Source organism: Macrosteles quadrilineatus, unplaced genomic scaffold, assembly GCF_028750875.1.
Source record: "Macrosteles quadrilineatus isolate MER2022 unplaced genomic scaffold, UCM_ALF_1.0 Scaffold_23__1_contigs__length_1887923, whole genome shotgun sequence".
NCBI lineage: Eukaryota > Metazoa > Arthropoda > Insecta > Hemiptera > Cicadellidae > Macrosteles > Macrosteles quadrilineatus.
Window position 1 is genome coordinate 957,755 of NW_026542616.1, and position 26,713 is coordinate 984,467.

General features: G+C 33.8%; 1 protein-coding gene across 1 annotated transcript in view; it reads left to right on the forward strand.

Moving 5' to 3' along the window:
- Positions 1-26,713, forward strand: part of LOC129005546 (macrophage mannose receptor 1-like) — a 43,878-nt gene that overhangs the window by 10,137 nt on the left and 7,028 nt on the right. Inside the window, exons 7-19 of the mRNA XM_054434455.1 lie at positions 4,144-4,250; positions 5,982-6,143; positions 7,721-7,871; positions 8,153-8,378; positions 9,087-9,328; positions 10,947-10,990; positions 11,232-11,352; positions 11,758-12,015; positions 17,038-17,081; positions 17,523-17,643; positions 18,416-18,664; positions 19,615-19,658; positions 20,176-20,296. Of these exons, the coding sequence (XP_054290430.1) occupies positions 4,144-4,250; positions 5,982-6,143; positions 7,721-7,871; positions 8,153-8,378; positions 9,087-9,328; positions 10,947-10,990; positions 11,232-11,352; positions 11,758-12,015; positions 17,038-17,081; positions 17,523-17,643; positions 18,416-18,664; positions 19,615-19,658; positions 20,176-20,296 (1,890 nt within the window). The remainder of the gene's footprint in view (positions 1-4,143; positions 4,251-5,981; positions 6,144-7,720; positions 7,872-8,152; positions 8,379-9,086; positions 9,329-10,946; positions 10,991-11,231; positions 11,353-11,757; positions 12,016-17,037; positions 17,082-17,522; positions 17,644-18,415; positions 18,665-19,614; positions 19,659-20,175; positions 20,297-26,713) is intronic.

The following is a 26,713-nucleotide window of genomic DNA, read 5'->3' on the forward strand; positions in this document are numbered from 1 at the left end:
GTCAACAACCTCTCTTTTTAACTATTCAATAAATGGGAATGCACTTGTTAGATCCACCTCTGTCAACGACCTTGGAGTATCATTCACATCATCTCTCAACCCTGATGATCAAGTTAACAGGTCAACAAGGAAAGCGAACTCAGCCCTTGGTTTCATTCTGAGAGTATCCAGAAACGGCTTCTCTGTGTGCATTAAGGACGTTATTCGTTCAGCCAGTGCGACCCTTGTTGGAAAACTGTTCTCTTGTATGGTCCCCATTTATACAGTTGGTCTTTCACAGGGCATCGAAAGAGTGCAGCTCTTTTTTTTTAGAATCGTAGGACTTCGTCTGGGATACCCATTCAGGGATGTACCCATTGAGGATCTTCGACAGCATCTTCGGCTAAACCACTTGAGTTCTCGAAGGCGTATTGCTGACCTGGTTTTCCTGAGGAAGATTCTCATTGCAGAACTTGACTCTCCTGAGCTGCTGAGCAGAATCAATTTTCGCTGCTCCAGACCATCCTGATCCCAGGACCTTTTTGAAAGGGGATATCATTCTACAGTATATGCCTACAACAGCTAGCTACCAAGACTAAATCGTTTGGAAAACAGTATTCTTCAAAATCTCGACTTTTTCTCCTCAAGGTTAATTACTTTTAAGAAAGAGCTGCTTGCTTGTTTTCCATAATCCTTAGTGCGTTATAGAGTTGTCCTGTGATCCAGTTTTTTATTGCATTTCTTGTTTGCTTACATATTTATTAAAATGTAGATGCATGTTGATAGAATTTATAAATATTATCACTCTAAACCGATCAATTTATGGAATTCCAGATTTATTTACATCTTTTTTATTCAATTCTTGTTAAGTTAGTTATACATACATTTATTCTTGTTGATCATTGTTTTGCTTGTTAATATTATTGTTGGTTATGTATGATCCTAGTTGTTAAGTTCCGTTTGTTATATGTTATGCAATGAGATGAAATGATGTTGACCGTTGATTAATTAATAAAAAAGCAAAACTATAAAATTGTATAACTTTTGACCCACCTATCCTTTTATAGTTCAGTTTGTGGTAACGTGTTCTACTAGTAAATCCCTTTAATTTGATACGCATCATGGCCTATGCTTTTATTTAACACTTCCAACTAACTCCTTGTGGGCCGACCCCCCTTGGGAGGAAAAGTCAAGAACTAGTCTAGAAAGTACTATTTTAGGTCCAGTATTGATGTGTGGAGTTGCAGTCTTATAACGCAATACGTGCATGAAAAACAAAGGTCGGGGACTTTTAAGATACACGGACAGTAGGATCCCCCCGGATTGAGGCCAAACCACCCCTAGAGTGGTAGTTTAATCCTCAGAGGTAGTGAATACATATATGTTGAATGTTAGGGGTTGTTAGGGGTAGTTTTATGTTTATATAGGAGTTATCAGTTGATCATGTGGCCTTTTTATATGTTGGTACTTTTATTAAACTATTTTTGTTTATTTAATAATAGATAAAAAGTGTGAATCCTGACCGGGTATCGAACCCCGCTCTCCTAGATGTGGTTCCAATACCCTATCTATAGGGCTATGATGTCAGTTATAGGTATGGTGTTTATAGTGGTAAATAATAACTTTGATTTCTTAATTACATATATAGGGTGTGTAAAAAAAACATTATATTTTAATTTTATTTTATACATATCTATATGCTTTAGTCTATAACAATTGTGAAACAAATGATAATTTATGTATCCAATGTTAAAAACAGCTGAAAGAAGGCTTAAGCGGAACTTTACCGTTGAGTATAAAAAATGGCCTTTGTAAAGGCCACCAAATGTTGGATGTTAAATTTACATATTACATATGTTATGTACTTTTGAGATGATGGGTGGTTTGAATTTAAGTTTTTTTTCTAGTGGTTGGTTGTGTATGAAGCTGTGTATGAGTCAGAGGTTCATGGGTTCGATCCTATATAGTCATAAAACATGTAATTTTTTGGTTGGGGTGTTTTTTTTGTTGGTATGGTGTTGTATTATAGTTAACTGTTTGTGTATGAACCTATGGATGGCTTCAGAGGTTCATGGGTTCGATTTTTACTAATTACCAAATGTGTTATTTTTGGATGGGGTGATATATTGATTTTTGGTATGGTGTTGTATTGTAGTGGGAGTAGTGTGGGTCTTTGATTATAGAGGTTTATGGGTTTGATCCTTATCAATCACCAACTGCTTCAGGGTGATATTTTGAGTGTTAGTATTGAAGTAGGAGTAGTTAACTTGTTTAGAATGTGAACCTATGATCCCGGAGGTTTGAGGGTTTGATCTTTATCAATCACCAAATGTTTCATTTCCGGTTGGGGTGATGTATTGATTCTTGGTATGGTGTTGTATTGTAGTGGGAGTTGTGTGAGTCCTTGATCTCAAAGGTTTGTTAGAAGGTTAGAAAGGTTAGAATCCTACCAGTTATTAATTGTCTCATTTCCGGTTGTGGCATTAACTTGTGCTTTAGTTTTTTATTAAGAGTTTATGTGTGAGACATTGTTCTCTGAGGTTGTGGGTCCGATCCTTACCAGACAACGATTGTTTTATTTCTGGTTGGGGTGTTTTTGGTATGTTTTTGGTATGAAATCTGCTTTGAGCTATTTTTATTGATGTATTGAATAACAAAGCATCTATAGAACACCTGATAAAGCTTGTTCTATAGTAATGAATGTATATACTGGCTTACCTGTATCTCTGTAACTATTAACTTGACATGGGGGATTCACTACAACAGATTGTACTAATGTATTGAAATTTGAGCACTGTACTTTTTACTATTACTTGCACTGTATTTGAATATATCTTACTAATACACCAACACTTTTGTACTACTATACTATATGTAATTAAGAAATCAAAGTTATTATTTACCACTATAAACACCATACCTATAACTGACATCATAGCCCTATAGATAGGGTATTGGAACCACATCTAGGAGAGCGGAGTTCGATACCCGGTCAGGATTCACACTTTTTATCTATTATTAAATAAACAAAAATAGTTTAATAAAAGTACCAACATATAAAAAGGTCACATGATCAACTGATAACTCCTATATAAACATAAAACTACCCCTAACAACCCCTAACATTCAACATATATGTATTCACTACCTCTGAGGATTAAACTACCACTCTAGGGGTGGTTTGGCCTCAATCCGGGGGGATCCTACTACAGTTATATAGATATTAACAAACAACCCATAGTTAAAAACATTAGTTAGTTAGTTGAATACATTAGTTAGTTAAAACATACATTAGTTAAAACCATAAACATTGACAGTAAAATGATAGCTAAACAGTTATACATATTACAGTATTCAAAGAAAAATAATAGATTATTAACATTAAGGCAATAAATCTATTTCCCATAAGAGCCCATGTTACGCCTCAAGTATCGGCCCTAACTACTACGGACCTATTGCATACAGGAATTGATAAAATGTATTACTTTAACGGTTTTTATCTTCAAAACTATTTAAGTTACTTTAGAGATTTTCATCTCATTTTGTAGCAAATTTAATTACGAATAAAATATATCGTAATATCAGATACGTACCGTTCAACGTTTGGGAGATATATATCAAAAACTACATGTAGCGTAGAGGAATATATCAAATTTTCAACTTTAGTTTATATCTTCAAGACCATTTAAGTTATCGAAGTGGTTGTTATCTCAATTTATAGCAAATTTAATTATGAACAAAATATGTTATATACAAAATGGCGTAAATGTGTCCTTTTCGGTGAGATTAGGCAATTTTCATTGAATAGTTCAATTCCTCTAAAGAAAACAAAGATGGCGTCGTATTTCAAGATGGCGGACCTAAAAATCGGGCACCCCCCCATAAATTATTTGTATTTAGGGTATAGAAGAAATGTGCAAAAGCTGCAGCTTTAATCCATCAGGTCACGATCCTTGCTGATATTGTCTCTAAGCCACTACACTAATAAGAGTATTTTACAAAACGGCATCCTGTTACCAGAATCATAGTTTTCTTTTTTACCGATTCATTTAGTTCCAGGCGTTGCTCCGAAAGTCACTGCTTTGAAACACATTCTTAGAGCAGAGCGTTGTAAAGCAGTGTCTCAGAGGCACATATGTTTTAACAATATGTTTAACTTTTTAGCGGCTCATTGCGTGGAAAACGTTCGAAATGTGGCCGATCTACGAGTGGCTTTGGGCAAATATTTCAGGTCATGGGATATACATGAGCACACTGAAGAAAAACGCAATGTGAGTAGACTTTGTTCCCAAGTTAAATATTTTTTTATATAAACTTCGGCCTAAAACTTTATAAAAAGGTTGCATAAAAGATACATGACTTGATTACTTTGATTTATGTTGTCAATTGGAGGTAGAGTCAGTAATAGTGGTAGTTATTCAGCATATTGCATGGCAATATTAGTGGTTTAAATTTTGTTTAGTATTAAAATAAGTGTACCTTGTTATACAATACATACAAGAAAGCAGCCTTTTGTTTGAGTAATTTCGGTAGAAAGTGTTTCCTGTAAATAAATACTACAAGCATTTTCAATCGTGAAAAAATAGACTTTAATATCCGTAAACTTATCTGTTTATAAAGGCAAAGAAAGACAGCGTTCTTAATCCCCTAAAAAAAGTTAAATTGGGACTAATAGAACCGATTAAATACGTAATACTGTTTACAAATAATTTAATAACAAAATATTTCTACCCTAAGCTGACTGAAATAGTGTTCTATCACTAAAGAGTATAACAATCACTTTATAATTTATAGAAGGTCACATAGCTTTTATATTGGAATATAAATAAACTAGCTGTACCCGTGGGCTTTGCCCCGTTTTACTTCATAAGTGAGCTCGTTCGCATGGGTCAATCACGTCCTGGTTGAAGTTCGTTCGCTACGCTCACTCACCTTTAGGTTGGAGCTCGTTCGCTGCGCTCACTTGCCTTCAAGTTAGCTCGTTCGCTACGCTAACTCGCCTCCAGTTGAAGTTGTTTGCTACGCTCACTCACCTTTTGGTTGCAAATTAGCTGTTGTCATAAATAATAAAAAAAATAATAGTGCTGCACCCTGTTGGTAATCCTGGTAACTTTAATGCTATTGCACATCATAGAACAGAACCAACTTGTTTAATTGAAACAGCTGTTAAGATTCATTAATTCCATTTAAATATGAGTACTCATAAGGTTAACATGGGAAATTCCAGAGCCACTGGGGCGGAGCCCGAGAGTCCGATCAGAATAAAAACAACTTAATTTTCCTATTTAATGCCCAAAGAATCAGCGTACCAAATTTCAGCCTCCTAGGTAAAAGGGAAGTAGGAGAATTAGTGATGAGTGAGTGAGTCAGTCAGTCAGTCAGTGAGGGCTTTGCCTTATATATATATAGATAACTGTTGTATATAACTTTTTTGCTACAGTACTGTGAAATGACCAGTTTTTTTAACATGTTAATCATCTACGAAAATACATCATTACATTGTTTACTGCGGAAAAAGAATGTTTACTATGCGAAAGAAAATTTTAACTATCTTTTTTAGATTTTGCCAAAGTAAACAAACAAAGATTTGTTATTTGTTTGTCAAGTGTTTCAATTTTCAACAACCAAAACTGTACAACCAAAGTAAACTACGAGTATTAACTTTAAATTGAAGGTATAACCTAAAAAATGCTATAAGATTTGTAATGTTCCTATCTGTAATAAAGAAATATCGAATGTCTGTTTTAATTAAGAAAATAATTAATTAGTCTTTGTAGTGTAGCAGAAAGTAAAGTTCACAACACGAGTGAAATTGAATGAATACATATTCTCGACCATTTAAAATACTCGATAAATCTCGCACTTCAATCATGGTCTTAAATGACTCCCTTTCTACTCTGGTTATAAAATATACTATTTTACATTTTTTATTTCTTTATAGGGTGTGATAGTTTTGTAGGTCTATACTATTCACAGACGTTTGTAGAACTTGATCTTTACAGGTTTCGATGATAAAATTCCCTAGGGAATACAGCCAGAAAACATTTCTTTTCGACATTGCGCTTTTGATGCTGGATGTGAAAATTAAGGCAGGAGAGTTCATAATGCCAGTCTGTCATGGATTTTTAGATGGTTCAAACTACATAAAAGACAAGAATTTGTTTGTAAGTATAGTAGAAATTAAGGTATACAGTATATGATACTATCAACAAATTGATAAATCAATCTTTATTATGACAAGTCATAAAACACCATTGCAACGTAAAAACTGGACTTCTGCCTGTGCGTGATGAGTTCTCACTGGCTGATCATGCAAATTGTAGTCATATTAAAATTGTTTATACTTCTTAATCTGCTTTAGGAATTATTACATCTATTTAAGGAAATTTTACTTGTAGTAGGAACGGTACAAACATTGATACATCAAAATTATAGCCAGTTTTTAATATTTTTTTAGCTTTTAGACACTGGTAAACAAAAAAACTTATTTTGGTCAAGCTATCAGCAATACTTTGTCATCAAATATTCCCTCCTATTTTCTTCGCACAGTCCTTACAGTAAAAATATAATCTTTATAGGTCAACCGTTGATAAAACCGCATCATTTTATAGTGTTTATCCTTTTAAACTTCACACTAATGAACTTAAGGTATTTCTTGTTGCTACACTAAACCTTGTGTTCATTTAAGCATTTTAACGAATAATACAGGGTATCCATAAAATAACTGAAACATTCCAAAGGCAAATACTGATACCACATAAGATACTATGTTTAATGTTTTGTATATGTATTAAAAGCTGAAATTCTCAAGTTTTATTAGAAACTTAGTAGAACTCGATATGAGCACCATTAGTGGCCCAGCATAAATCTAAGCGAAATTTGACCTCTTGCCAGGTTTTGGTCAGTACTTCAGGGGATGTTGCACCAACACGTGCGATTATTCTCTGTCGGAGGTGATTCAGATCCCGAATCTGCACCGAGTAGACACCATTCTTTACTGACCCCTAAAGAAAAAAGTCCAGAGGAGTCATATCTGGACTCCAAGGAGGCCATTTGATGGGCCCTTCCCTTCCAATCCTGCGATATTCGAAACGAAAATCTAGTGCTTCTCGCACACACAAACTTTAGTGTGGTGGTGCTCCATCCTGTTGAAAATTAACAGGGCCTTTCTCCATCTTAATGTCATCCAACTGAGGGAAAACGTACTCCTCGAACATGTCACAATAAATGCCACCGTTTATATCCCTTAAGTACTGACAAAAACCTTGGAAGAGGTCAAAGTTCTTTTAGATTTATGCCGGGCCACTAATGGTGCTCATATCAAGTTCTACTAAGTTTCTAGTAAAATTGCGAATTTTTGCTTTAAATACATATATAAAACATTGAACATAGTCTTTATTTGGTATCAGTATTTGACTTTAAAATGTGTCAGTTATTTTGTGGACACCCTGTATATGAGATCAAAAGTGAAGGTTGGGTAACTATTAAAAAATTTTGAACCTGAATTTTAGAACAAACAACTTGCTGTGTTTGATTTATAAAAATAAATGCAGTTACTATTCAATGACTTGATGTACCCACATGCATATTGTCGGCTTAATTTCATACTTGATGGAATAGGTATCTGTAATATTAAAAATCTATATATAACTGAAGATTTATTTTAGTAGTTTGATATTTCGACATAAATGTAGCGGTATATCGTTTTTGATAACTCTTTTGTTTGAAATGATTCTCACAGGTTGTAGGTTGGGGAAAGAAGGAAAACCAGATGAGTAGTGAAACCCTTCTGTACAACGATGTTACTCCGGTCCCGTCTTATGAGTGCAATCAGCTAGCCCCTTCTGTTTGGCCAACCTTCGACAAGTTCTGTGCCAGCAAAAACAGTTCAGGTAAATTAATATTAAGACATTTTTAGGTTGAAAGCTCCCAAATAAACACACAGGGACAAACTGAGGACTGAGGGATAACTGAGAACAAGTTCAGCAAGATTTCAGTAGTGGCAACTCAAATTCGATGATTCAAACACAGCCCGTAACTAGTCTTTCAATGATTATGGCTACAATATGGGAAGCGTTTTGACATGACCAGGCTAGTAAAGAATGATTACCTTTCAGCATAAAAATGAAGTAGTTTCATAATTGTCATGTTTCAAAGTCTGGATATGTTTCAGCATTATCAATCGCTCAAAAAGGCGATAGTGGTGGGGGAGTTACGGCTGTCTACGAAGGACTTCACTATCTCTTTGGCTTGGTCAGCATAAGATTTGAAAAGACAACGTACTTCTCCAATATCACATGGCCCTTCAACATGATATGGATGGAAGGCGAAGTAAAAAAGCATCACCCAAGCTTTACGTGGGTTGAACATGAATTTTTAGACAATCCTGATCAACCAAGGTAAGTAAAGGTTTTAATTTACTAAATTTGTGATTCTTGATACATATATGATTTTGAAATAAAAAGATTCATTATAGATGATCATTCTTCCGAGTCATTTACCCAAAATATTTAAATAAATGTTGTGCCACAACAGTAATTTTAAAAGATAAACATTATATTATATTAAAATGTCATTCAACGACTGTTGATTAGCGATATAAATCAAAGTAGATCTCAAAGAGATTACAGGATTTTTAAATTATGAATTGTTTATACATTTACAGGGTGTCCAGCTTCCACTAGGAAAAACTTTGCCAGATTATTCAGGAGGTCAAAACGAACAAAGAATTCAATAACACTTCCGTACTATCTCGAACCGTTTAACCTCTGTCGTCTGTATGTGTTTTTTACAAAATATTAATAGCTCCTTATTTCACTGAAGACTTTAAAATATGTATTATTAAGTCACAGATGATAATGAAATGATGCTACAGTTGATCACAACATTGATTGGGATCCATCATTGACTTGTTGGTATTAATAGTCTAAGGTTCCATGTAGAACAACATTTTATGTAATCTTTTAGTTACCTTGATAATGGTTGGTCTGTATTTTTCTAATGACTGGTTTAATGCATTTGGAGAAGTTAATCCCATTGTGTTTTGCTGCTTTTTTCAGGTATGTAAATGACAAACCATTCTAAAATAAAACCATTTTATGTTCAAGGCCCAAAAGTTGTATGCTGCCAAGAGACTCTGACAACAGGAAATTTTGTTCCTTGGCAGAACATTGCGACAGCTGTGACGCAAGATGCATTATTCCGGCGGGATCACAGGCTACTAGAGTCAGAGTCGTCTGCAACCCAGGCTACAGTCTGAGAGGAGCTGTTGGTGACGTGTACAGTGGAGGAGACGTAGCGACATGTCTATCAGGAGGCTCCTGGTACCCTCGCATACCGGAGTGTATAAGTAGGTTGAATATCATCAACCACAATATATACTGTTTATGTGATTTTAAAGTTTTAATTTTTATCTTGTACATAAACGAACTACAGTTCCAATGGTCTTTTGTAGAGATGAACAAAGGAAACAAACTAGAGTCAGAGGCGTCACATAGGTCCTGTAATTACATTGTGCCAATTATTATTATTATGTGCTCGCTGGTGCCAACACCTTATATAGCTACCACCAGTTTTTCAGGATGTAGCTGCAATCTCGTCACTTTAATAACCGGGTGGTTAAACAATTGGCACAGTACGGAGGTGGAAATTGCGTCATTTCACCTTATGTGCTCGCTGGTGCCAACACCTTATATAGCTACCACCAGTTTTTCAGGATGTAGCTGCGATCTCGTCACTTTAATAACCGGGTGGTTAAACAATTGGCACAGTACGGAGGTGGAAATTGCGTCATTTCACCTATATATCCTGCAGCAACGGTCATTGCTCTTCCAATTCTTTAAAGTCATTCAGTGGTTAAAATTAAGAGTTACCAGGTATATTAACTTCAAGTCTGTGATTCTAAGGGATCACCGCTCGTGGAAAATGTTGTTGACCATTAGGCAGGTTGTTGTGATTTGCTACTCGCCTTGGGCTACCTTCGTGGACTGGAGTGTTGCTGTAATGTCATAGGCAGATGAAAGGATAGGATTGTGCTCTACGATCGACAATGGTTCTAGAGCCTGTTACGTGGAGCTAAAGGCTCTCGCCGTCTCCCCAGTGAGGTTCGTGTGCCTTCTTTGAAGCTGTCCCAAGGACGTTCCAGGTAGATTGTAGGATGAACTTTGGCATAAGCATACAAGGGCAATTTACAAAATTTTTCCCATAAAAATTGACATGGAGGGGGATTTAACTGATTTGTAAACCCTATCGTTAGAAAATGAGACGATTTCGAATTTTCCAAACGGCTTGGTCTTCAAACGAACACCCATGAACATTTCAAGAATCTTCTTTTATTTATTATGTGGTCTAGAATTTATATAACTGAGTCAGTAAGTAGTTTCATAAAATAGTAAATAGCCCACCTTACATTGTAGATACTAGATTTGCCATAACATTCTAAAGAGTGTGTGATAAAATACCGTCTAGAACAGGTTTAAATTAGGTTCTCGATCTAGTCCGGTTGCTCCCGCATGATGCCAGTCTAGTAGAGGTCAGTTAGAAGAGATTGATGGGGTACACTACTGAAATTGAGATGACATGTGGTGGATAGAAGCCACATTTCATTCTTGAGGTTCCTGGACTATCGTAGCCCGGAGCGGATTAGTACGTTGTAATATACACAACAATCTGCAGCCTATTTCATCCATACTTAAAATAAATCGTGCAAAATAGGCTAGCAAAAGACAATATAGGGCACAAGTCAGGATAGGGCAAGCTTCTTCCTGAGCTCTCATATGAGGTTAACACAAATCATCCCATATTAAAAGATTGTTTGTTTTGTTTAATCAGATTATAAAACATGTGCATGTTGTAATCATTTATACTATAAAAGAAATCCTGTGATGGAAAAACATGTTTCTAATTAGTTATGACGTTTACATATTAAAAGATTCGCAAAGTTAAGTAATAACAATCCTTTGTTTCAGAGGTGACTGGGAAGAAATACATTGCAGGCGATCCATGGACCCACGTAAGTTATTTTTCTACGGAAATTTTATTCAGGTCTACATGGAAACGTGGTTGATACTCTTTAATTTCATTCATGCAATTTTCAGGGAGTATGTAATAAAGTAATTGTAGATGCTGGGTAAAAGTGTTTTTCTTTAGTCTTTGAATTTTCAATAGAAAACGGCTTTATATTTGTATATTGGCATTTAAGGGGTTTGGAATATTAAAAGAAACTATTTTAGTTAACATGAAACACATTTCAGGTAACTTGGGACGAAGCCTATCAGAACTGCATAGCCAAAGGAAGACAACTAGCGGTTATCAAAAGTGAAGATCAACAAAAAATGTTTGAAGACGCAGCCGACGAGAAATTCAAGGAAAATAGTAAGATGAGTTTAAATGGTTTAAAGCAATAAGAGCAATTATTTATTCCTGATTTTCTTCTTCTTTTGATCCAAGGAAAAATAATTACAGTACTTTAGAGTAAAAATAAGATTTTCTCATTTTTTGTATTGTGTTATTTGATGTGACATTGAGAAAGCAATGATTGAAAATATGTATTCTTTTTCATTAATTAACGTTCGGATAAAATTTGGCGTACTCACCAGAAAGTAATAATCAGAGCACTCTTTTGGTGGTTCACTTGAACAATGACAGTTTTGGTCCTGATACTGGACGTAGTTTTAACATCCGAATGTTTTGTCAATTGTCTTTGGTAGTTAATATTTTTAACCAGAAGATATAAGTTTTAACATGACACATTTGATTTATTATGTTTCTTTTTTTTAGGGAATGATAACAGATCTGTTTGGATCGGTCTGAGGGACGAGGCTGGATACAGAAGTTTGGCTCTAAGGTTTGTTTGGGTTGACGGTCAGCCTTTGAGAAAGGATGATTTCGCGCCCTGGTGGTGGAGGGAACCTAACAACGCCGGCTATCACGAGGATTGTGTACAAGCAAAACCAGAAAATCGCAAAGACCCAAACACGTCATATAAGTGGAACGACGTTGATTGCAACCTTAGGAACTTCTATATGTGCAGTAAAGGTAAATAGTCCAAGTTCAAATATGTATTCAGATATGACATGGCTCCACACAATTTCCACATGATTTTTATAAGAGGGGTGGAATGAAATGGTACAACGCAGGAATATTGTTCAAGTAATTTTTAGGTATTTTTTTTCTATCTTGAGGTCTATCTGTGTTACATTTGTCTTTGTTGAACAACGGGTTGTCTTTGATAAGAATGCCAAGAACTAAAGAAATTCAACAGGCTATTGTTAGATCATGGAACCAATGAGAATCATCTAAGAAAAATTGTGAACCCATAAAAAAAGAACTGACTCGGTTGAATTTTAAAGAAAATTTTGGACCTCAAACACTTTTAAATTAATAAAAAAATATGCAGTAAGAATCGGCTTGAGCTGAAACCCATGTTTGTTCTATTTTGTGTTTTTACTACTTTTGTATGAACATTTAGCTGGCGTAACAGTTAAACTCTTAAATGCTATAGGCCTATTATAATCGGCTATGTAATCGTTAATCGTTGGTCTTAACTAAATAAATCTAATAACTCTTCAAAAACAAACTATTACTCTTGATTTAACTTAAATGAATTGTTAATTGTAGTGGGTTAAAACTACCATGTTTGAGTAAGTTGATATTGTGGGCTTTTATTATGGGCATATATTATTATACTTCTACTTCCAAAACTTTTGAATAGGCAAATTTGTTTTTTGCTAGTTTATTCAAAGTTTCAATTATGTCGAACTTTTTTGATGGCGCTTAAAATAATACTATGGTTTTATTCCCAACAAAAAAAAATACTAGCTTAACTACTCTTTGGTTTAGTCATTCTCATATTGACGCCGGTTTTCGATTATGTACACCTTGTAAATAATTTATTTTTAGATTGCTTAGCTAACTTTTACTCAAAACTAAGTACGTAAACATTGTTAAGATTTTTGGATGTTGGTCTCGTACACTAAATAAAATAGATATATTCTTGGTGTTGAACTAAAAATACTCAGTGGTATTTTGTAGTTTGTGAAAATTAAATAAATTAAAAGGCAAGTGTTCCAAGCCCCTCATAGTTTTATTTATACAAAGCTTTATTAATATGAATATTATTAATAACAATCGAACCCACCCCTCTCGCAGCAAAGCTTGAGACGCCAACCACTAAGCAACACGGGTGTTTATTTACATCCTTAATATTTTTACTTACAACCATACTATACTGTTTACCAACAGGACAACATAGCATTATATTAACCATGAAAGTAGACGTAGCACAGATCGGGCAGAAACTGACCTTGAGATGATCTAGGCATGATAGCTGTTTATCTCAGCTGACGTATTTGACCTTGAGACGATCAGCTGTTTATCTCAGCTGATCATGTGATGTAGTAATTTCTATTAATTAATTATTAAATTAAATTATGGATAAAAAGTGTTGGTTTGACCAAGGTTCGAACCCGGATCTTGTAGATGGTTGTCGGAAGCGTTACCATTGAGCTATGATAGCAGTTATAGGTATTAAGTTTATAGTGGTAAATTACACCTTAACTTACATATACAGGGTGTGTAAACATTGGTTGTGGAGGTTTAATCCTAACCAATCATTTATAGTGGAATCATTTTATGAGAAAATTTGACCTAACCCCAACAAAATTGCAACACAAGCAATTTTTTTGGTAATGATAGCTATGAGTGTCTTTAATAACCCCTCAAAAATCGCCATCAATCGTACCTTGGCAACAAGCCCAAAAATTCAAAATGGCCGCCAAGAGGGATGCCAAAATATATATTTTGGCATATATCTCGAGAACGGTTAGTTTTATCAAAAACGTTATTATAGCAAATATGTAGCTCTTTTAATGCCAATCAGTTTTTGTCTGTCAGACGTATGGTATGGCCGCAATTTGAAGAGCCGTACTTCATTAAAATCTGCCTTTTTCAAAAAAATTCAAAATTTTCATTTTTTTATGACTTAATGTTAGAAAATACAAATTATACGTCAAAATAATTTAAAAGTTGTTTGCCATGTGGTTTCCTACTTATTTTCAGTTTTACTTGGGATTTTTATGATTATGAACAATTTTTTTTGCATGATTTAAACAATCTCCCATTTTAAGGGATAAGTAAGAAGCCAGGATATGGATATTTAATAAAAAAATTTATGTTATTTAAATCATACAATTTTATTCAATACTACAAAATAAAAAATCCCTATATACAATATGTACAACATGAACATATAAACGTAGTTTTACCATAGTGTTAACATAATTTGGCCCAATGATTTAAAAGTTTAGTCAACATTTTCAAAAATACTATTCTCATCGTCTTTTTCTTTGTCCAATGAAAACTGGAGACTGTTTTCACTATTGTTTTCTAAACAATGACCACAGGAAATAGTGCAGTTGAATCCATTTTTTTACACACACATCTCATTGAATAACAAGGAGTTTTGCAATTGCATCTAATCATTTTTAACAATGTCTCTGGTGCTGCTGGCAAATCCATCGTTTGGGGCACATACATGTTGTCCTGCAAAGTCCATCCCCAGTCATATCATCATACTATCTTCTGCCCTTTTCCATATTTGAATTTGTAAATAGGCACGCAGACTATGAAACTTTACTGCTGACTCTGTTGAAGGAAGTTGCTGAGGCTTTACAAAGCTTTTATCTTTTTTTTTTAATTTTGACAAAATACTTTTGTATCTACATGTGTTCATTGATTCGTTCTTATTCCCATTGAACAGACTAACCATTAGTTTCAGACCGATTACTTCAACTTGATCTGGACTCAGATTTTGTGAGCTGAAAGATGACAGCAGACCCTGAAAATACTCGTCTTCTAATGTTCTGTTGAATACAGACAGTTTTCCGATGTGAAAAATCCTCGAAGTAGTGTCGCACCCTGTATAGGCGTGCAGAGCTAATAGAGATTTAGCTAAATCTTCTCCAAGTGAGGATCTAATTTTTTTAATGTTATAAACATGATCTGAAAGTCGTTTGTCACTTCTGAATAGCAAGTTGTAATTTGTTGTAATATTACACCAATTGATAAGTAAAATAAGAAGCTGTCAACGACTCTGTAGCACTAAAGGAAAGAAAGCGACTGTGTAAAAACTAAAAATAAGTAGGAAACCACATGACAAACAACTTTTAAATTATTTTGAGGTACAATTTGTATTTTCTAACATTAAGTGATCAAAAAATGAAAATTTTGAATTTTTTTGAAAAAGGCAGATTATAATGAAGTATGGCTCTTCAAATTGCGGCCATACCATACGTCTGACAGACAAAATGCATGTATAAAAACTGATCGGCATGAAAAGAGCTACATATTTGCTAAATTAACGTTTTTGATCAAACTAACCGTTCTCGAGATATATGCCAAAATATATAATTTGGCAGCCATCTTGGCAGCCATTTTGAATTTTAGGGCATGTTGCCAAGGTACGATTCATGGCGATTTTTGAGGGCTTATTAAGGGCATTCTTAGCTATCATTTAAAAAAAAAATTGCTCGTGTTGCAAATTTGTTGGGGTTCAACACTAAAATGATTCCACTATTAGAGGCTCACGGGTTTAATCCTAACATATGCTAGAGGTTCATGGGTTCAATTCTAACTAACCACAAAACATATCATTTCCGTTTGTCGGGTTTGGACCTAACCTAGCTGGAGGGGGGTACGGGTTCGATTTTAACCTATTATTTCTGGTTAGAGGTTCATGGGTTTAACTCTAGCTAATTGTTATGTATTATAGTGGGAGGTTATCGGGTTTGATCCTGTCTTGGTTTAGAGGTTTATGGGTTCGATTCTAACCAACCACAAAACATGTCACTTCCGGTTTATGGGTTCGATCCTGTCTTGGTTTAGAGGTTCATGGGTTCGAACCTAACCTAGCTGGAGAGGTTCACGGGTTCAAACCTATCCTAGTAGGTTTTGTAAAAAAACACTTTATTTTATATATGCTGTAGTGTATAATGCTTCAGCGGAACTTTACCGTTGAGCATAAATACTGTCAAATGTTGGATGTTATGTGTTTTTGGTATAGTGGGAGTTTTATGGGTTTAATCCTTTGTAAAAATTTTTTATTTTATTGTATATTATATATATATATGCTATAGTGTATAATAAATGTGAAACAAATGATAATTTATGTATCCGATGTTAAAAGTGGCTGAAAGAGGGCTTAAGCGGAACTTTACCATTGAGTATAAAATTGTCTTTTGTAAAGACCACCAAATATTATATGTTAAACTTACATCTAATCCACGCATTGAACCTGTGAACCTCTAACCGGAAATGATTGGTTAGGATTGAACCCGTGAACCTCTAATAATATGTTTTACGGTTGGTTAGAATTGAACTCATAAACCTCTAAACCAGGACGGGATTGAACCCGATAACCTCCAATAACATGTTTTGTGATTGGTTAAGATTGAACCCTTGAACATCCAACCAGAAATAATTGGTTAGGATTGAACCCGTGAACCTCTAAACCAGGTTAGGATCAAACCTCCACAACCAATATTTACACACCCTGTATATGTAAGTTAAGGTGTCATTTACCACTATAAACTCAATACCTATAACTGCTATCATAGCTCAATGGTAACGCTTCCGACAACCATCTACTAGATCCGGGTTCGAACCTCGGTCAAACCAACACTTTTTATCCATAATTTAATGTAATAATTAATTAATAGAAATTATTACATCACATGATCAGCTGAGATAAACAGCTGATCGTCTCATGGTCAAATACGTCAGCTGAAATAAACAGCTATCATGCCTAGATCATCTCAAGGTCAGTTTCTGCCCGATACGTCTACTCCTGAACCACTCACTAAAGTTCTACTTTACTTTGACAGGCCTAGGTCTTATTTTGAGTTTTTGATAATTCATTATAACTATCAAAGAAATGAATTTATAGTAGAATTTTGGTAATTCTTTCCTTTAATTTACCTCTTTAACAAAGGTAATGCGTTACTTTATTCACAAGTGCTCTTGGATGTTGTTATACTGTATTGCTAAGATAACAGTTTTCAGGTAATTCAGCGAATGACTATGTTCCTGGTGATCCTTGGGTTAAGGTTAGTCAAAATACTACATATTCTTATCATGCATTGTATAAGACTATTTACAAAAATGTTACAACTTAAATAATGAGAACTGATTTTCAAAGATAATGTAAAAAATACACAATTATCTCAGGCTTTTAGGTGTAATAAATGGATTTTAAAATGCACTCTTTTACTATTTTTGTTGGTAAATTGACATACGTAGTTTGACGGGAATAAAGGGTGTTTCAATCTCTTTTTTAAACAAACAAACAAATGTTGCTAACTTAAATATTTACAACAAGTACCACGATTACAAGTTGCGTTCGTAAAATGCGGTTATCTGACACAAAAACAGTAAAATGTTTTTGAAATGTTAGGGTAAGAGTTTGAATTTTGTTTAACGTTGAGGTTTCTGTATGACAAGAAACGTTCGAAGAACATCTAAAAACTCATTTATCCCTACTATTTCAGGTAACTCGGCAAGAAGCGGTTGAACTATGCCATAGAAAGGGTCACCAATTGGCTATTATAAGAAATGAAGGACATAGTCAAGCGTTTGCTGCTACTGCGGCACAAAAGTTTAGACAGACAGGTGAAGTGATTATTGTTATTAACAAATACTTTAGCCCTAAAATAGTTCCTACCTAAATTCTATTTATGCGTGATAATAGTTTTAACTGTTTAATAAGGAAACACATAACAAGTGGGAGGCATTAGGATTAAACACATATTTTGTAACCATTGCAAACAAAAACAACGAAAGACCAAAAATGTTTTGAAATATTTCACCAGTCCATTAAGATTTTTTAAAGAGAAGAATACTTCGCATCAGCATCGATCAATAAGTTTAATTATTAGGTCGGAAGAGGAGTGTTACATCCACAACTATTAAGCACGAGGAATTATTATACACCAAGACAGAATGGCAGATGTTTGAATTACAAACGAAATGAGAAAATTTAAAGGTAAATAAGTAGCCAATGACAAAGACTAGGTGAAAGTAGAGCCGATCGTGCCAGAGAGTTGATAAAATCAGGCAGTTGACCAAACTGACTGGATCAAGGTGACCAATCATATGATCAACAACACTTGTTCTCTATGTTAAATGCTCTAATTGGTGAAGGAAGCGAGCTGGTCTAGTGGTAGAGCTTTAGAGGCCAAGGTCCCAGGTTCATATCCCGCAATTCCTCAATGTATTTTATCTATGTGATGATGCCGTTACCCCCTAGGACTAGCCTGAAGTAATATGTAAAACAGATCCAGACTCGAACCTAGCATCCTATGTGGTACATACAAATATTGGTAGGCGTAAAAGTCCTTAGAACAAATTTGATCTCAACGATGTTTTAATTTTTTCTCATCAGGTAGTGAGGCAAAGGTGCTCTGGATCGGTCTGAAGACCGAACGGAGGTTTAAGTGGGTCGACAACTCTTCCCTGGGCTCGTACACCAACTGGCTGCCTTCAGAACCCACCAATGCGGGGGATGGAGAGCCTTGTGTCAAAGCTGAGGGGAGGAGATACTTTGAGCAGTTGTGGCCAAACGCTAAGCCATACCAGTGGAACGACGTTTTGTGCACTGCCAAGCGGTCGTACTTCTGCGAGGACAAATCAGGTGATTAGTATTTCAATTGGGACTATTTGGTGCTCTAATTACATAATGCAGAATGTAACTGTAACTGCAGTATTTTTGTATTTTAAAATTTTAATTAGTGAATTTTTGAGAAGTAAGTTGTGGCTCCCACGTTTTTTTTTGTAATTAATAATAATAATGTTTATTTGTACTAAAGTTGGCACTACATAAAAATTATAAACAAAGGATTTGTTTTAAATTTGCTGCTCTAACTGTTTAGATGAATGAAAAAGGTCGTTTAATTTGATGTGAGGGCTAAAGAAACAATCTAACGAAGGGAACTGCATTTGATTAGCAGAATGTCATTGATATGCTTTGTGGAACTATGGTATGAATAGGACTAGTGTATAAATAGAACTATGGTTTAAAGGTGGAACTTTGATTTGCTCTGCTCCGTGCGCTGATAGTTTTTGTAGCATACGCTCGGATTAAAGTTTGAATTAAAAATGATATACACCCAACAACCTATGGGATAAGTGTTTGCAGTTGCGCTTCCAAAGTTATATTTACCCTCTTAATTCATAAATAAGTCTCACAAGAACATATTGGATTCGCTAGTAAATCTTTCACTCCATAATATTATATCATTTTCCTATGATTGCTACTACTTATTTCCACCGTTTGGGTTAAATTTTCTTCAATTATGTTCATTATTTGGGTGAAGCTTTTGATTGCCAATATATTTTAAAACTGAATAATACATTTAACATGCTGCTTATGACTATTGTTTAGGTTTGATTAATCATTACGACCTGTTTCTGTTCAGCTATTGAAATCTATATAATTTTTTGGTGTTACATTGTGTTGTTTATTTAATAATGTGCAAATTAAAAAATGACAAAAGGATTTCCTAGTAAAAAACATAAATAAATCCATCTGGGACCACAAATACTAGTGTATCAACAAAAAATCATTCAACCAGTTTCTTTCAGATTCTACAGAATCCAGCGTTGCTCCTGGGGACCCATGGACTAAGGTATTCAGGACTATAAGTGTAAACTCATTTAATCGCTTTTTGAAATACATTTATTACCTAAAATCATTCTAAATACACTAAGACTAACCTGGACCGATATGAATGGAAGGCTACATTTAAGATTGGTTTAGAGTAGGTAATTTATGTCTGTAATAAACCAAAAGCCCCTATTAAATATGTTAAGTTTTAAAAATATTTCATTATATTTCATTATCCCTAGCTATAATTCATGTTTCAATGTATAACGTAGTATTGATACATAATTTGATATAAATATTCCTAATAGAATACAATGTTGACATATCTTATTTGAAATAAGAACACAATGGAGTTACAATCTTAAACACGACTGATTGGGTCATGTAAAGTAGCTTTTGTAGTATATTTTTTGTCTTTTGACGTCTACTATAAAGGATTAGCTTAACTAACAATTACTTTAGGATATTATAAATCATCATGATACTTAAAGTTACAAACAAGAGCCATTTTATCTGGCTAAAAGCTCTTAATTTTGTAGGTAACGTGGCACGAAGCGAGGAAAAATTGTGATTCTATTGGAAAGAGACTCGTCGTATTAAAAACTAAGGAAAAGATACAACGATTTAAAGAAGCTGCTGAAAATATCTTTAGAAAAAAAGGTAATTGATTGCATAAATGTTATATTTAATTTGTATATTACAACGATGGTCATGGACTTCTTCAACGCTATAAACTGCTAGATGTTATATTGATACAAATGTTCCATAATATTATAATGCTGCATTTGTATAGTTGTAGCGAATCGCTACAATAGCGCAGGTCACGTAACGCCAATGCGCGCGCAGTCGGTCCGGCAAGCACGCGCGGCGAGCCATCATAGTCCAGCAGTGTGTGGACCAGCAACAAGTCAACTGTCCGGATAAGTCCTTAAATTAAGACTATGTCTAGATAGCTTGGTAGGGGTTGGGGAAAGGTGTAGGTTAGGGTAAATAGTAATTAATTTATGTAATTTATTAGGTTCTCGAATGGTCGTGGTCTGGCAATCAACATCACCAATTTAGAATCCACATTTGCTATATCTAGTTACTTTTCACGAATTTGAATAAGTCCAGATATCTATATATCTAATTCCGTAAGCCCAAAATTTTACAATGAAATTGTGAGCGAACGGGAGGCGGTAGAAAGCTGGAAGAGGTCTCTTTTTAAAGGTCTGGGCATGAAATTTTGGGGAAAATTATTCATTTTTCTTAATTATGCACAAAAAGGTTGTTACGGAATAAAAACAATTCACATTTAAATAGCATGGGAATCTAATTTTATGTATTTTTATTTAGTGCAAACACAGCTGTGATTATATAAATTGAAAAAATATAACCACAAAACTTAAAAACTGTAAACTTAAATGGCTTGCACAGTAACAATGTATAATGTCAGAAGACTACCACTCAGAGGTATTGTTCCTCGAAATGAGAACTAGAGGCGCCAGATTTGGCACGATATTAATGGAAGAAGAATAAATGAGCATCGGATAACCATGAAGTTATTCCTGTGTATAGATTACCACTTTTATGTGAGATTGCATTACACAGCGTAGGGCCAATGAACTATGGGTGCATTCATTGTAGTGCATTGCGCAATTTGATTTGGTGAAATTGTGGCGGAAGGCCGAACCTTCACAAAAGTTGGCATTAATTGAAAATCTCAGTGTTTACCCATGGTTAACTTTATGTTGCTTTAGATGGGTAAAGAGCGTGGATGATGTTAATAGTACCATAGATAAAACATACTCCCTTATAGTACTAACGGATCAAAATGGATACTATACAACAAATGTTTTTTCAGAGAGATTTTGTTAGATGAATTAGCATTTTACAATTTGGATGATGACATTATCTCTATATGTGTTTTTCTAAGTGAATTTGTCTATATTTAAAGAAATATATTCTATATATAATTCAGTTTTAAAAATCTTTGTACAACTAAATCTAGAGTTCTACTGGACCGATTTTATTAATTTATGGGTCGTTGGAAAACTTAGGTCGTGTAGATTTGCAAATAATTATGAAAGTTTGTTTTTATTATGATTTATGGTGAAAAATTTCAAAAAAACATGTTTTCCATAAGAAATACATTGAAAACGGTGTTTTCACACTTTTTATTTGGGTGCGACTTTTAGCTGCCTTTTTTTAGTGTTTCCAAGAAGTGTATGGTATCAATTTGTAGGAAATTTTATTCTCTTTCAGAATATCACCTTCCACTTTGGTCGATTTCCTCACCATTTAAAAGTTATTTGCAAAAAAGCTAAGCAACCTCCGAATTTATAATAATGAGAAAATATTGAGTTTGGGATATTTTTGTTAAACTTTGTACAACTAAATCTAGACTTCTACCGGACCGATTTTGTTAATTAATGAGTCATCGGAAAGCCTTACTCATGTAGATTTGCAAATAATTATGAAAGTTTGATTTTGTTTAATATTTGTGGTGGAAAAATAAAAATAACAAAAATAAATTAAAAACTGTTTTTTCAGGTTTTTATTTTCAAGTTTATATTTGTAGTCAGCTTTTGGCTGCCTTTATTAAATAATTTCAAGAAATACACAGAAGTTATTTGTAGGAAATTTTATCTTCTTTCAGAATATCACGTGCATTTTCTACGATTTACTCACCATTTAAAATTTATTGTCAAATTAGATAAGTGACCTCCAAATTTTTAGTTGTTAAAAATACTGAATTAGGGATATTTTTGTTAAACTTTGTACAACTAAATCTAGACTTCTACTGGACCGATTTTGTTAACTAATGTATCGTTGGAAAGCCTAATTTGTGTAGATTTGCAAATAATTATGAAAGTTTGATTTTATTAAATATTTGTGGCGAATAAAGAATAAAAAGCAAAAATACATTAAAAACTGTTTTTTTTATAGTTAATATTTTAAAATTTCAATTTATAGTTAACTTTAGGTTGCCTTTTTTGAATATTTTCAAAAAACGCCTAAGGGTACTTTGTAGCAAATTTTATTCTCTTTCAGAATATCACCTTCCACTTGGTCGATTTCCTTCACCGTTTAAGAGTTATTTGCAAAAAAACTTAGCAACCTCCTAATTTATTGTGGTGAGAAAAATATGAATTGGAGAGATTTTTGTTAACTTTCTACAACTAAATCTACAGTTCTACTGGACCGATTTTACTAATTAATAGGTCAATAAAATCTGTGTAGATTTCCAAATAATTAGTAAAGTTTGAGTTTTATTTATTTATGGTAGTAATGTGTGTGCCAGTATGAATAATCTAAAAAAATTATGGTAGTAATAATGGGTTAGCCAGTATGCATCATCTGATCATATGGAACACATGTATTAACCTATAGTTTAACAGCTGATTGTTTTATTGTTATTTCCTTGATTTTTCTTTGTTTACATTTAGTTGTTTACTGTTTGAATTGGTGGTTGAGGTCGGTAAAGTGTGTTTCTAAAGTGATGTTAATCTGTACCATTAATAAGTATTGGTAAGTTAAGTTGTAAGTTAAGTATTGGTAAGTGTAGTTGTTGTTGGTAGTTTGGTTATGGATTTCATAACCAAAAATTATTATTTTAAACTGTCAATTATAAATTATTCAAATTTAATTTATAATTCACAGTTTAAAATAGTATTTAATATTCGTTATTTTGAACTGTTAATTATATACTCAATATTTACATTAGTTGAAAATGAATAACTTTACTCTTCACTACATGGTTGGTGATGGAAACTGTTTCTTTAGAAGTGTCTCATTTTTATGCCATAAATCTCAATCCAGATACAGTGATATACGATCCACGGTAGTTGATGAAGTCGTCAATAACTGGGACTACTATTGTCCTTTGATCGTAGGGATAAGACATATAGACTAGAAGTAAAAAAGGCGACGGAATACAGAAATTTGATGACCAAAGATGGGGAATACGCCGGTAATGTCGAAATCGAAGCTGCAGCAAGAGTTTTTGACTGCCAATTCAAAAATATTTGCTGAGAAATTGGATTATTTGTAACGGTTGGTGAAGGCACAACGATCTATAAACTACGATTCTCAGGAAATGTGGATGCTGGGCATTACGATGTTTTGATAGACAATAGTATGCCTGAGAATCAAGAGGATATAATCTTACCAAAATCAAAACGTGGCCGTGCATAAAAAAATAGAAAAAGTAAAACATGTTCTGGCAGACGTGAATCAACAGGTCATAAAAATAAATTGAAGAAACCAAACTATAGTATAGATAAAGATTTCCTCCAAGGGGTAAAAAAGTGTTTATCAAGCAATCAAAAGGATGGAGATCCAGAAAATGAAAAAGAAACAGAACAAGATAGTCTGACCAACACTTCACTCAGAGATGATGCAACTTCCTCAACCTCCTTAATTTGTGTATTGGGAATGCCAATACACAAATTAAATTAAAAAAATTGGAGCTGTAATAATGTTGCTACGAAATCTTAACACAAAACGGGGGTTATGTAATGGCACACGATTAATTGTTAAAGAACTCAAGCCCAATTTAATAATTGCTGAGGTTTTAACTGGATCAGCAGCACATGAAATTGTATTCATTCCAAGGATTGACTTAGCACAGACGGACACAGATTTACCATTTGTTTGAAAAAGACGGCAATTTCCTTAAAAATTAGCGTTTGCTATTACAATAAACATAGCGCAAGGCCAGACATTGGATAAAGTTGGGATATACCTTCCAGCACCAGTATTCAGCCATGGACAATTGTATGTTGCAATATCAAGGGTTAAAAGGGTTGAAGACATAAAAATCAAAATTATCCCTGGCAAAACTGTAAATAAAAGAAAAATTTTGTAAACTTGTAAAATTTTATTTGTTTTTCATTATTTTACTCTTTTAGAAAATCAGTTTATTTTCTAAACAATTTCATTCTTTAAAAAAATGTTCAGGTACTTACAAGGGCATATATTATGTACTACTGTACTTTCTAGGGACCGTTGTATTAACTACAACGGGCTCTATTGCTAGTCTATATATATTTATTTAATAGTCATGAAGAATGTTATTGGAAAATGTTCCTTAGTTGTATTATGATTTGAAAGTTTATATTATAAACACACCACATGTCCTTTGGAATTTTGTATTTTAAATAGAGCAGACATCAAAACGCATTTTGCAGGTATGTAATAACTATTATACATATCATAATAAAAAAAGTTAAATGATAATTCAAGGTAGGTAGGGTAACCCATGAGACTAATAATTTGTAAAAGTAATTACTATAGAATATAGGGGCTATTGCCCCTACAAGCCACTAGTGTATATTAATTTCTCTGTTCACTATAATATAGTTAGATATATTAAAGAACATAAAAACTGGCTGTGATAGGCAGCTAAGGTAATATTGTGCACTTTGACGAGTTAGATAGTTTCCATGCAATCTAGTTGGGTAATGACAGGAAATGTGCGTGATTTGGTAGTGGTTAGAGGAGATATATAGGGCCCAGGTATCTTCATTTACACTCATACTACTCCACATCATCACATAGTGTGAATATAAAATAGAACATAACCTACTATTTCATTCAAATCCAATTAGCCTCGGAATAGTTTATTCCTATATATTTATCCCTTATAGGTTATTGTATCTATTTCTAAAAACCGTTATTAAGTATATGCTTTCTGAAGAAGGAGGTTGCATATTTTGGAATAGGCAGATGATGCCTACGTCATATTAGTAACGTAGGTAGAATATTTTTATTGAATACAAGAGGACCCGTGCTTCTCCGCAGCGTTGAAATAAATATCATATCTAAGAAATAATCAAATTTAGAGTCAGTAATACAGTATCTTGAACTTAACTGATTCAAACGATCTATAGCTCAAATTAAAGCCTATAATTTCCAGATTATTTTGAGTCTGAAACATATAAAAAAACATAAACAATACTGGAGCTATTGATCATAGAAAACCCTTATAGAAATAATTTTTATGTTGGTTGGTCATCTTGCGTTTGCTTGAAACTCGTCCGATTTGAATAAATAATAGCTTAAATGAATCCTGGTATTTCACTGAAGGTTCTTAGACCAAAATATATAGGATTATATCATTATAACTGGTGAAATGCACCTTAAATTAGAGTACAAATTCGAAAATAAATAAAATTTATGTATTTTACAGTAGATAAATATATGCCGATGCTTGGTGTAAAATTTGTGCGTGCATACCTTCAGTTTGAGACCTCAATCATGAAAATCTGTCGAATAGCCAAACGAACTTGGAAAAGAAAAACTTTTTTTATGTACAGGGTGAGGCAATGAAAGCACCCCAATTTATAACTAGTACAAATTCAATACTATTTACCCTATACATATAAATAGCTCATCAAAACACAGCTTATCTTTTGCCATTTTAACTTAACAAAGTTATTTTCCATTTTTTTAAACAAAATCTTTTAAGTGACGTCCTTGTTCTACTTGACATTCCTTTTCAGTCATTTGAAAATGCCATTGAATATTCCTTCCAACAGATCTCTAGGAATCACTTTAGTTTCTTGGAAATTAAAGAAAATCTCTAGGACAACTTTGAAAAACCTTAAATTTCAAGTAGCTTATAGAGAGAACACCCAAAAAAGCAAAGAGCCAACGTAAAGCTTCCAACAACGAAAGCATCCTGGCAAACCTCTTTAGACTTTGAGTTACTGCGACTCACACTCTTTCAACATTTGCTGGTGTACAAAGAGTTTTGCGGCACCCACAGATTATTTTTATCGTTTAAGCTTTTATCCTAAATAATTTTACCCAGTTCCCAATTGTTTTTCAATCTGGAACAACGCCATATTGGCCAAGTATGGAATTTGATCCAAACAATCTCTGGGCGTTTGCACAAGAATCACTATTTTAAAAATAGGTTCCTACATAAAAATCTCAGTGTTACAAGCCTCGGGCACAATCTATATAAATAAAATTAGAGTTTTGTCTGTACATTGCTTAGAATAATGAACTTTTTGGTTATTTTTACATTTCATAGGTCAGAGAAACCGAATCAAACCTTATCTCAATTTCTGTCTGTCTGTCTGTCTGTCT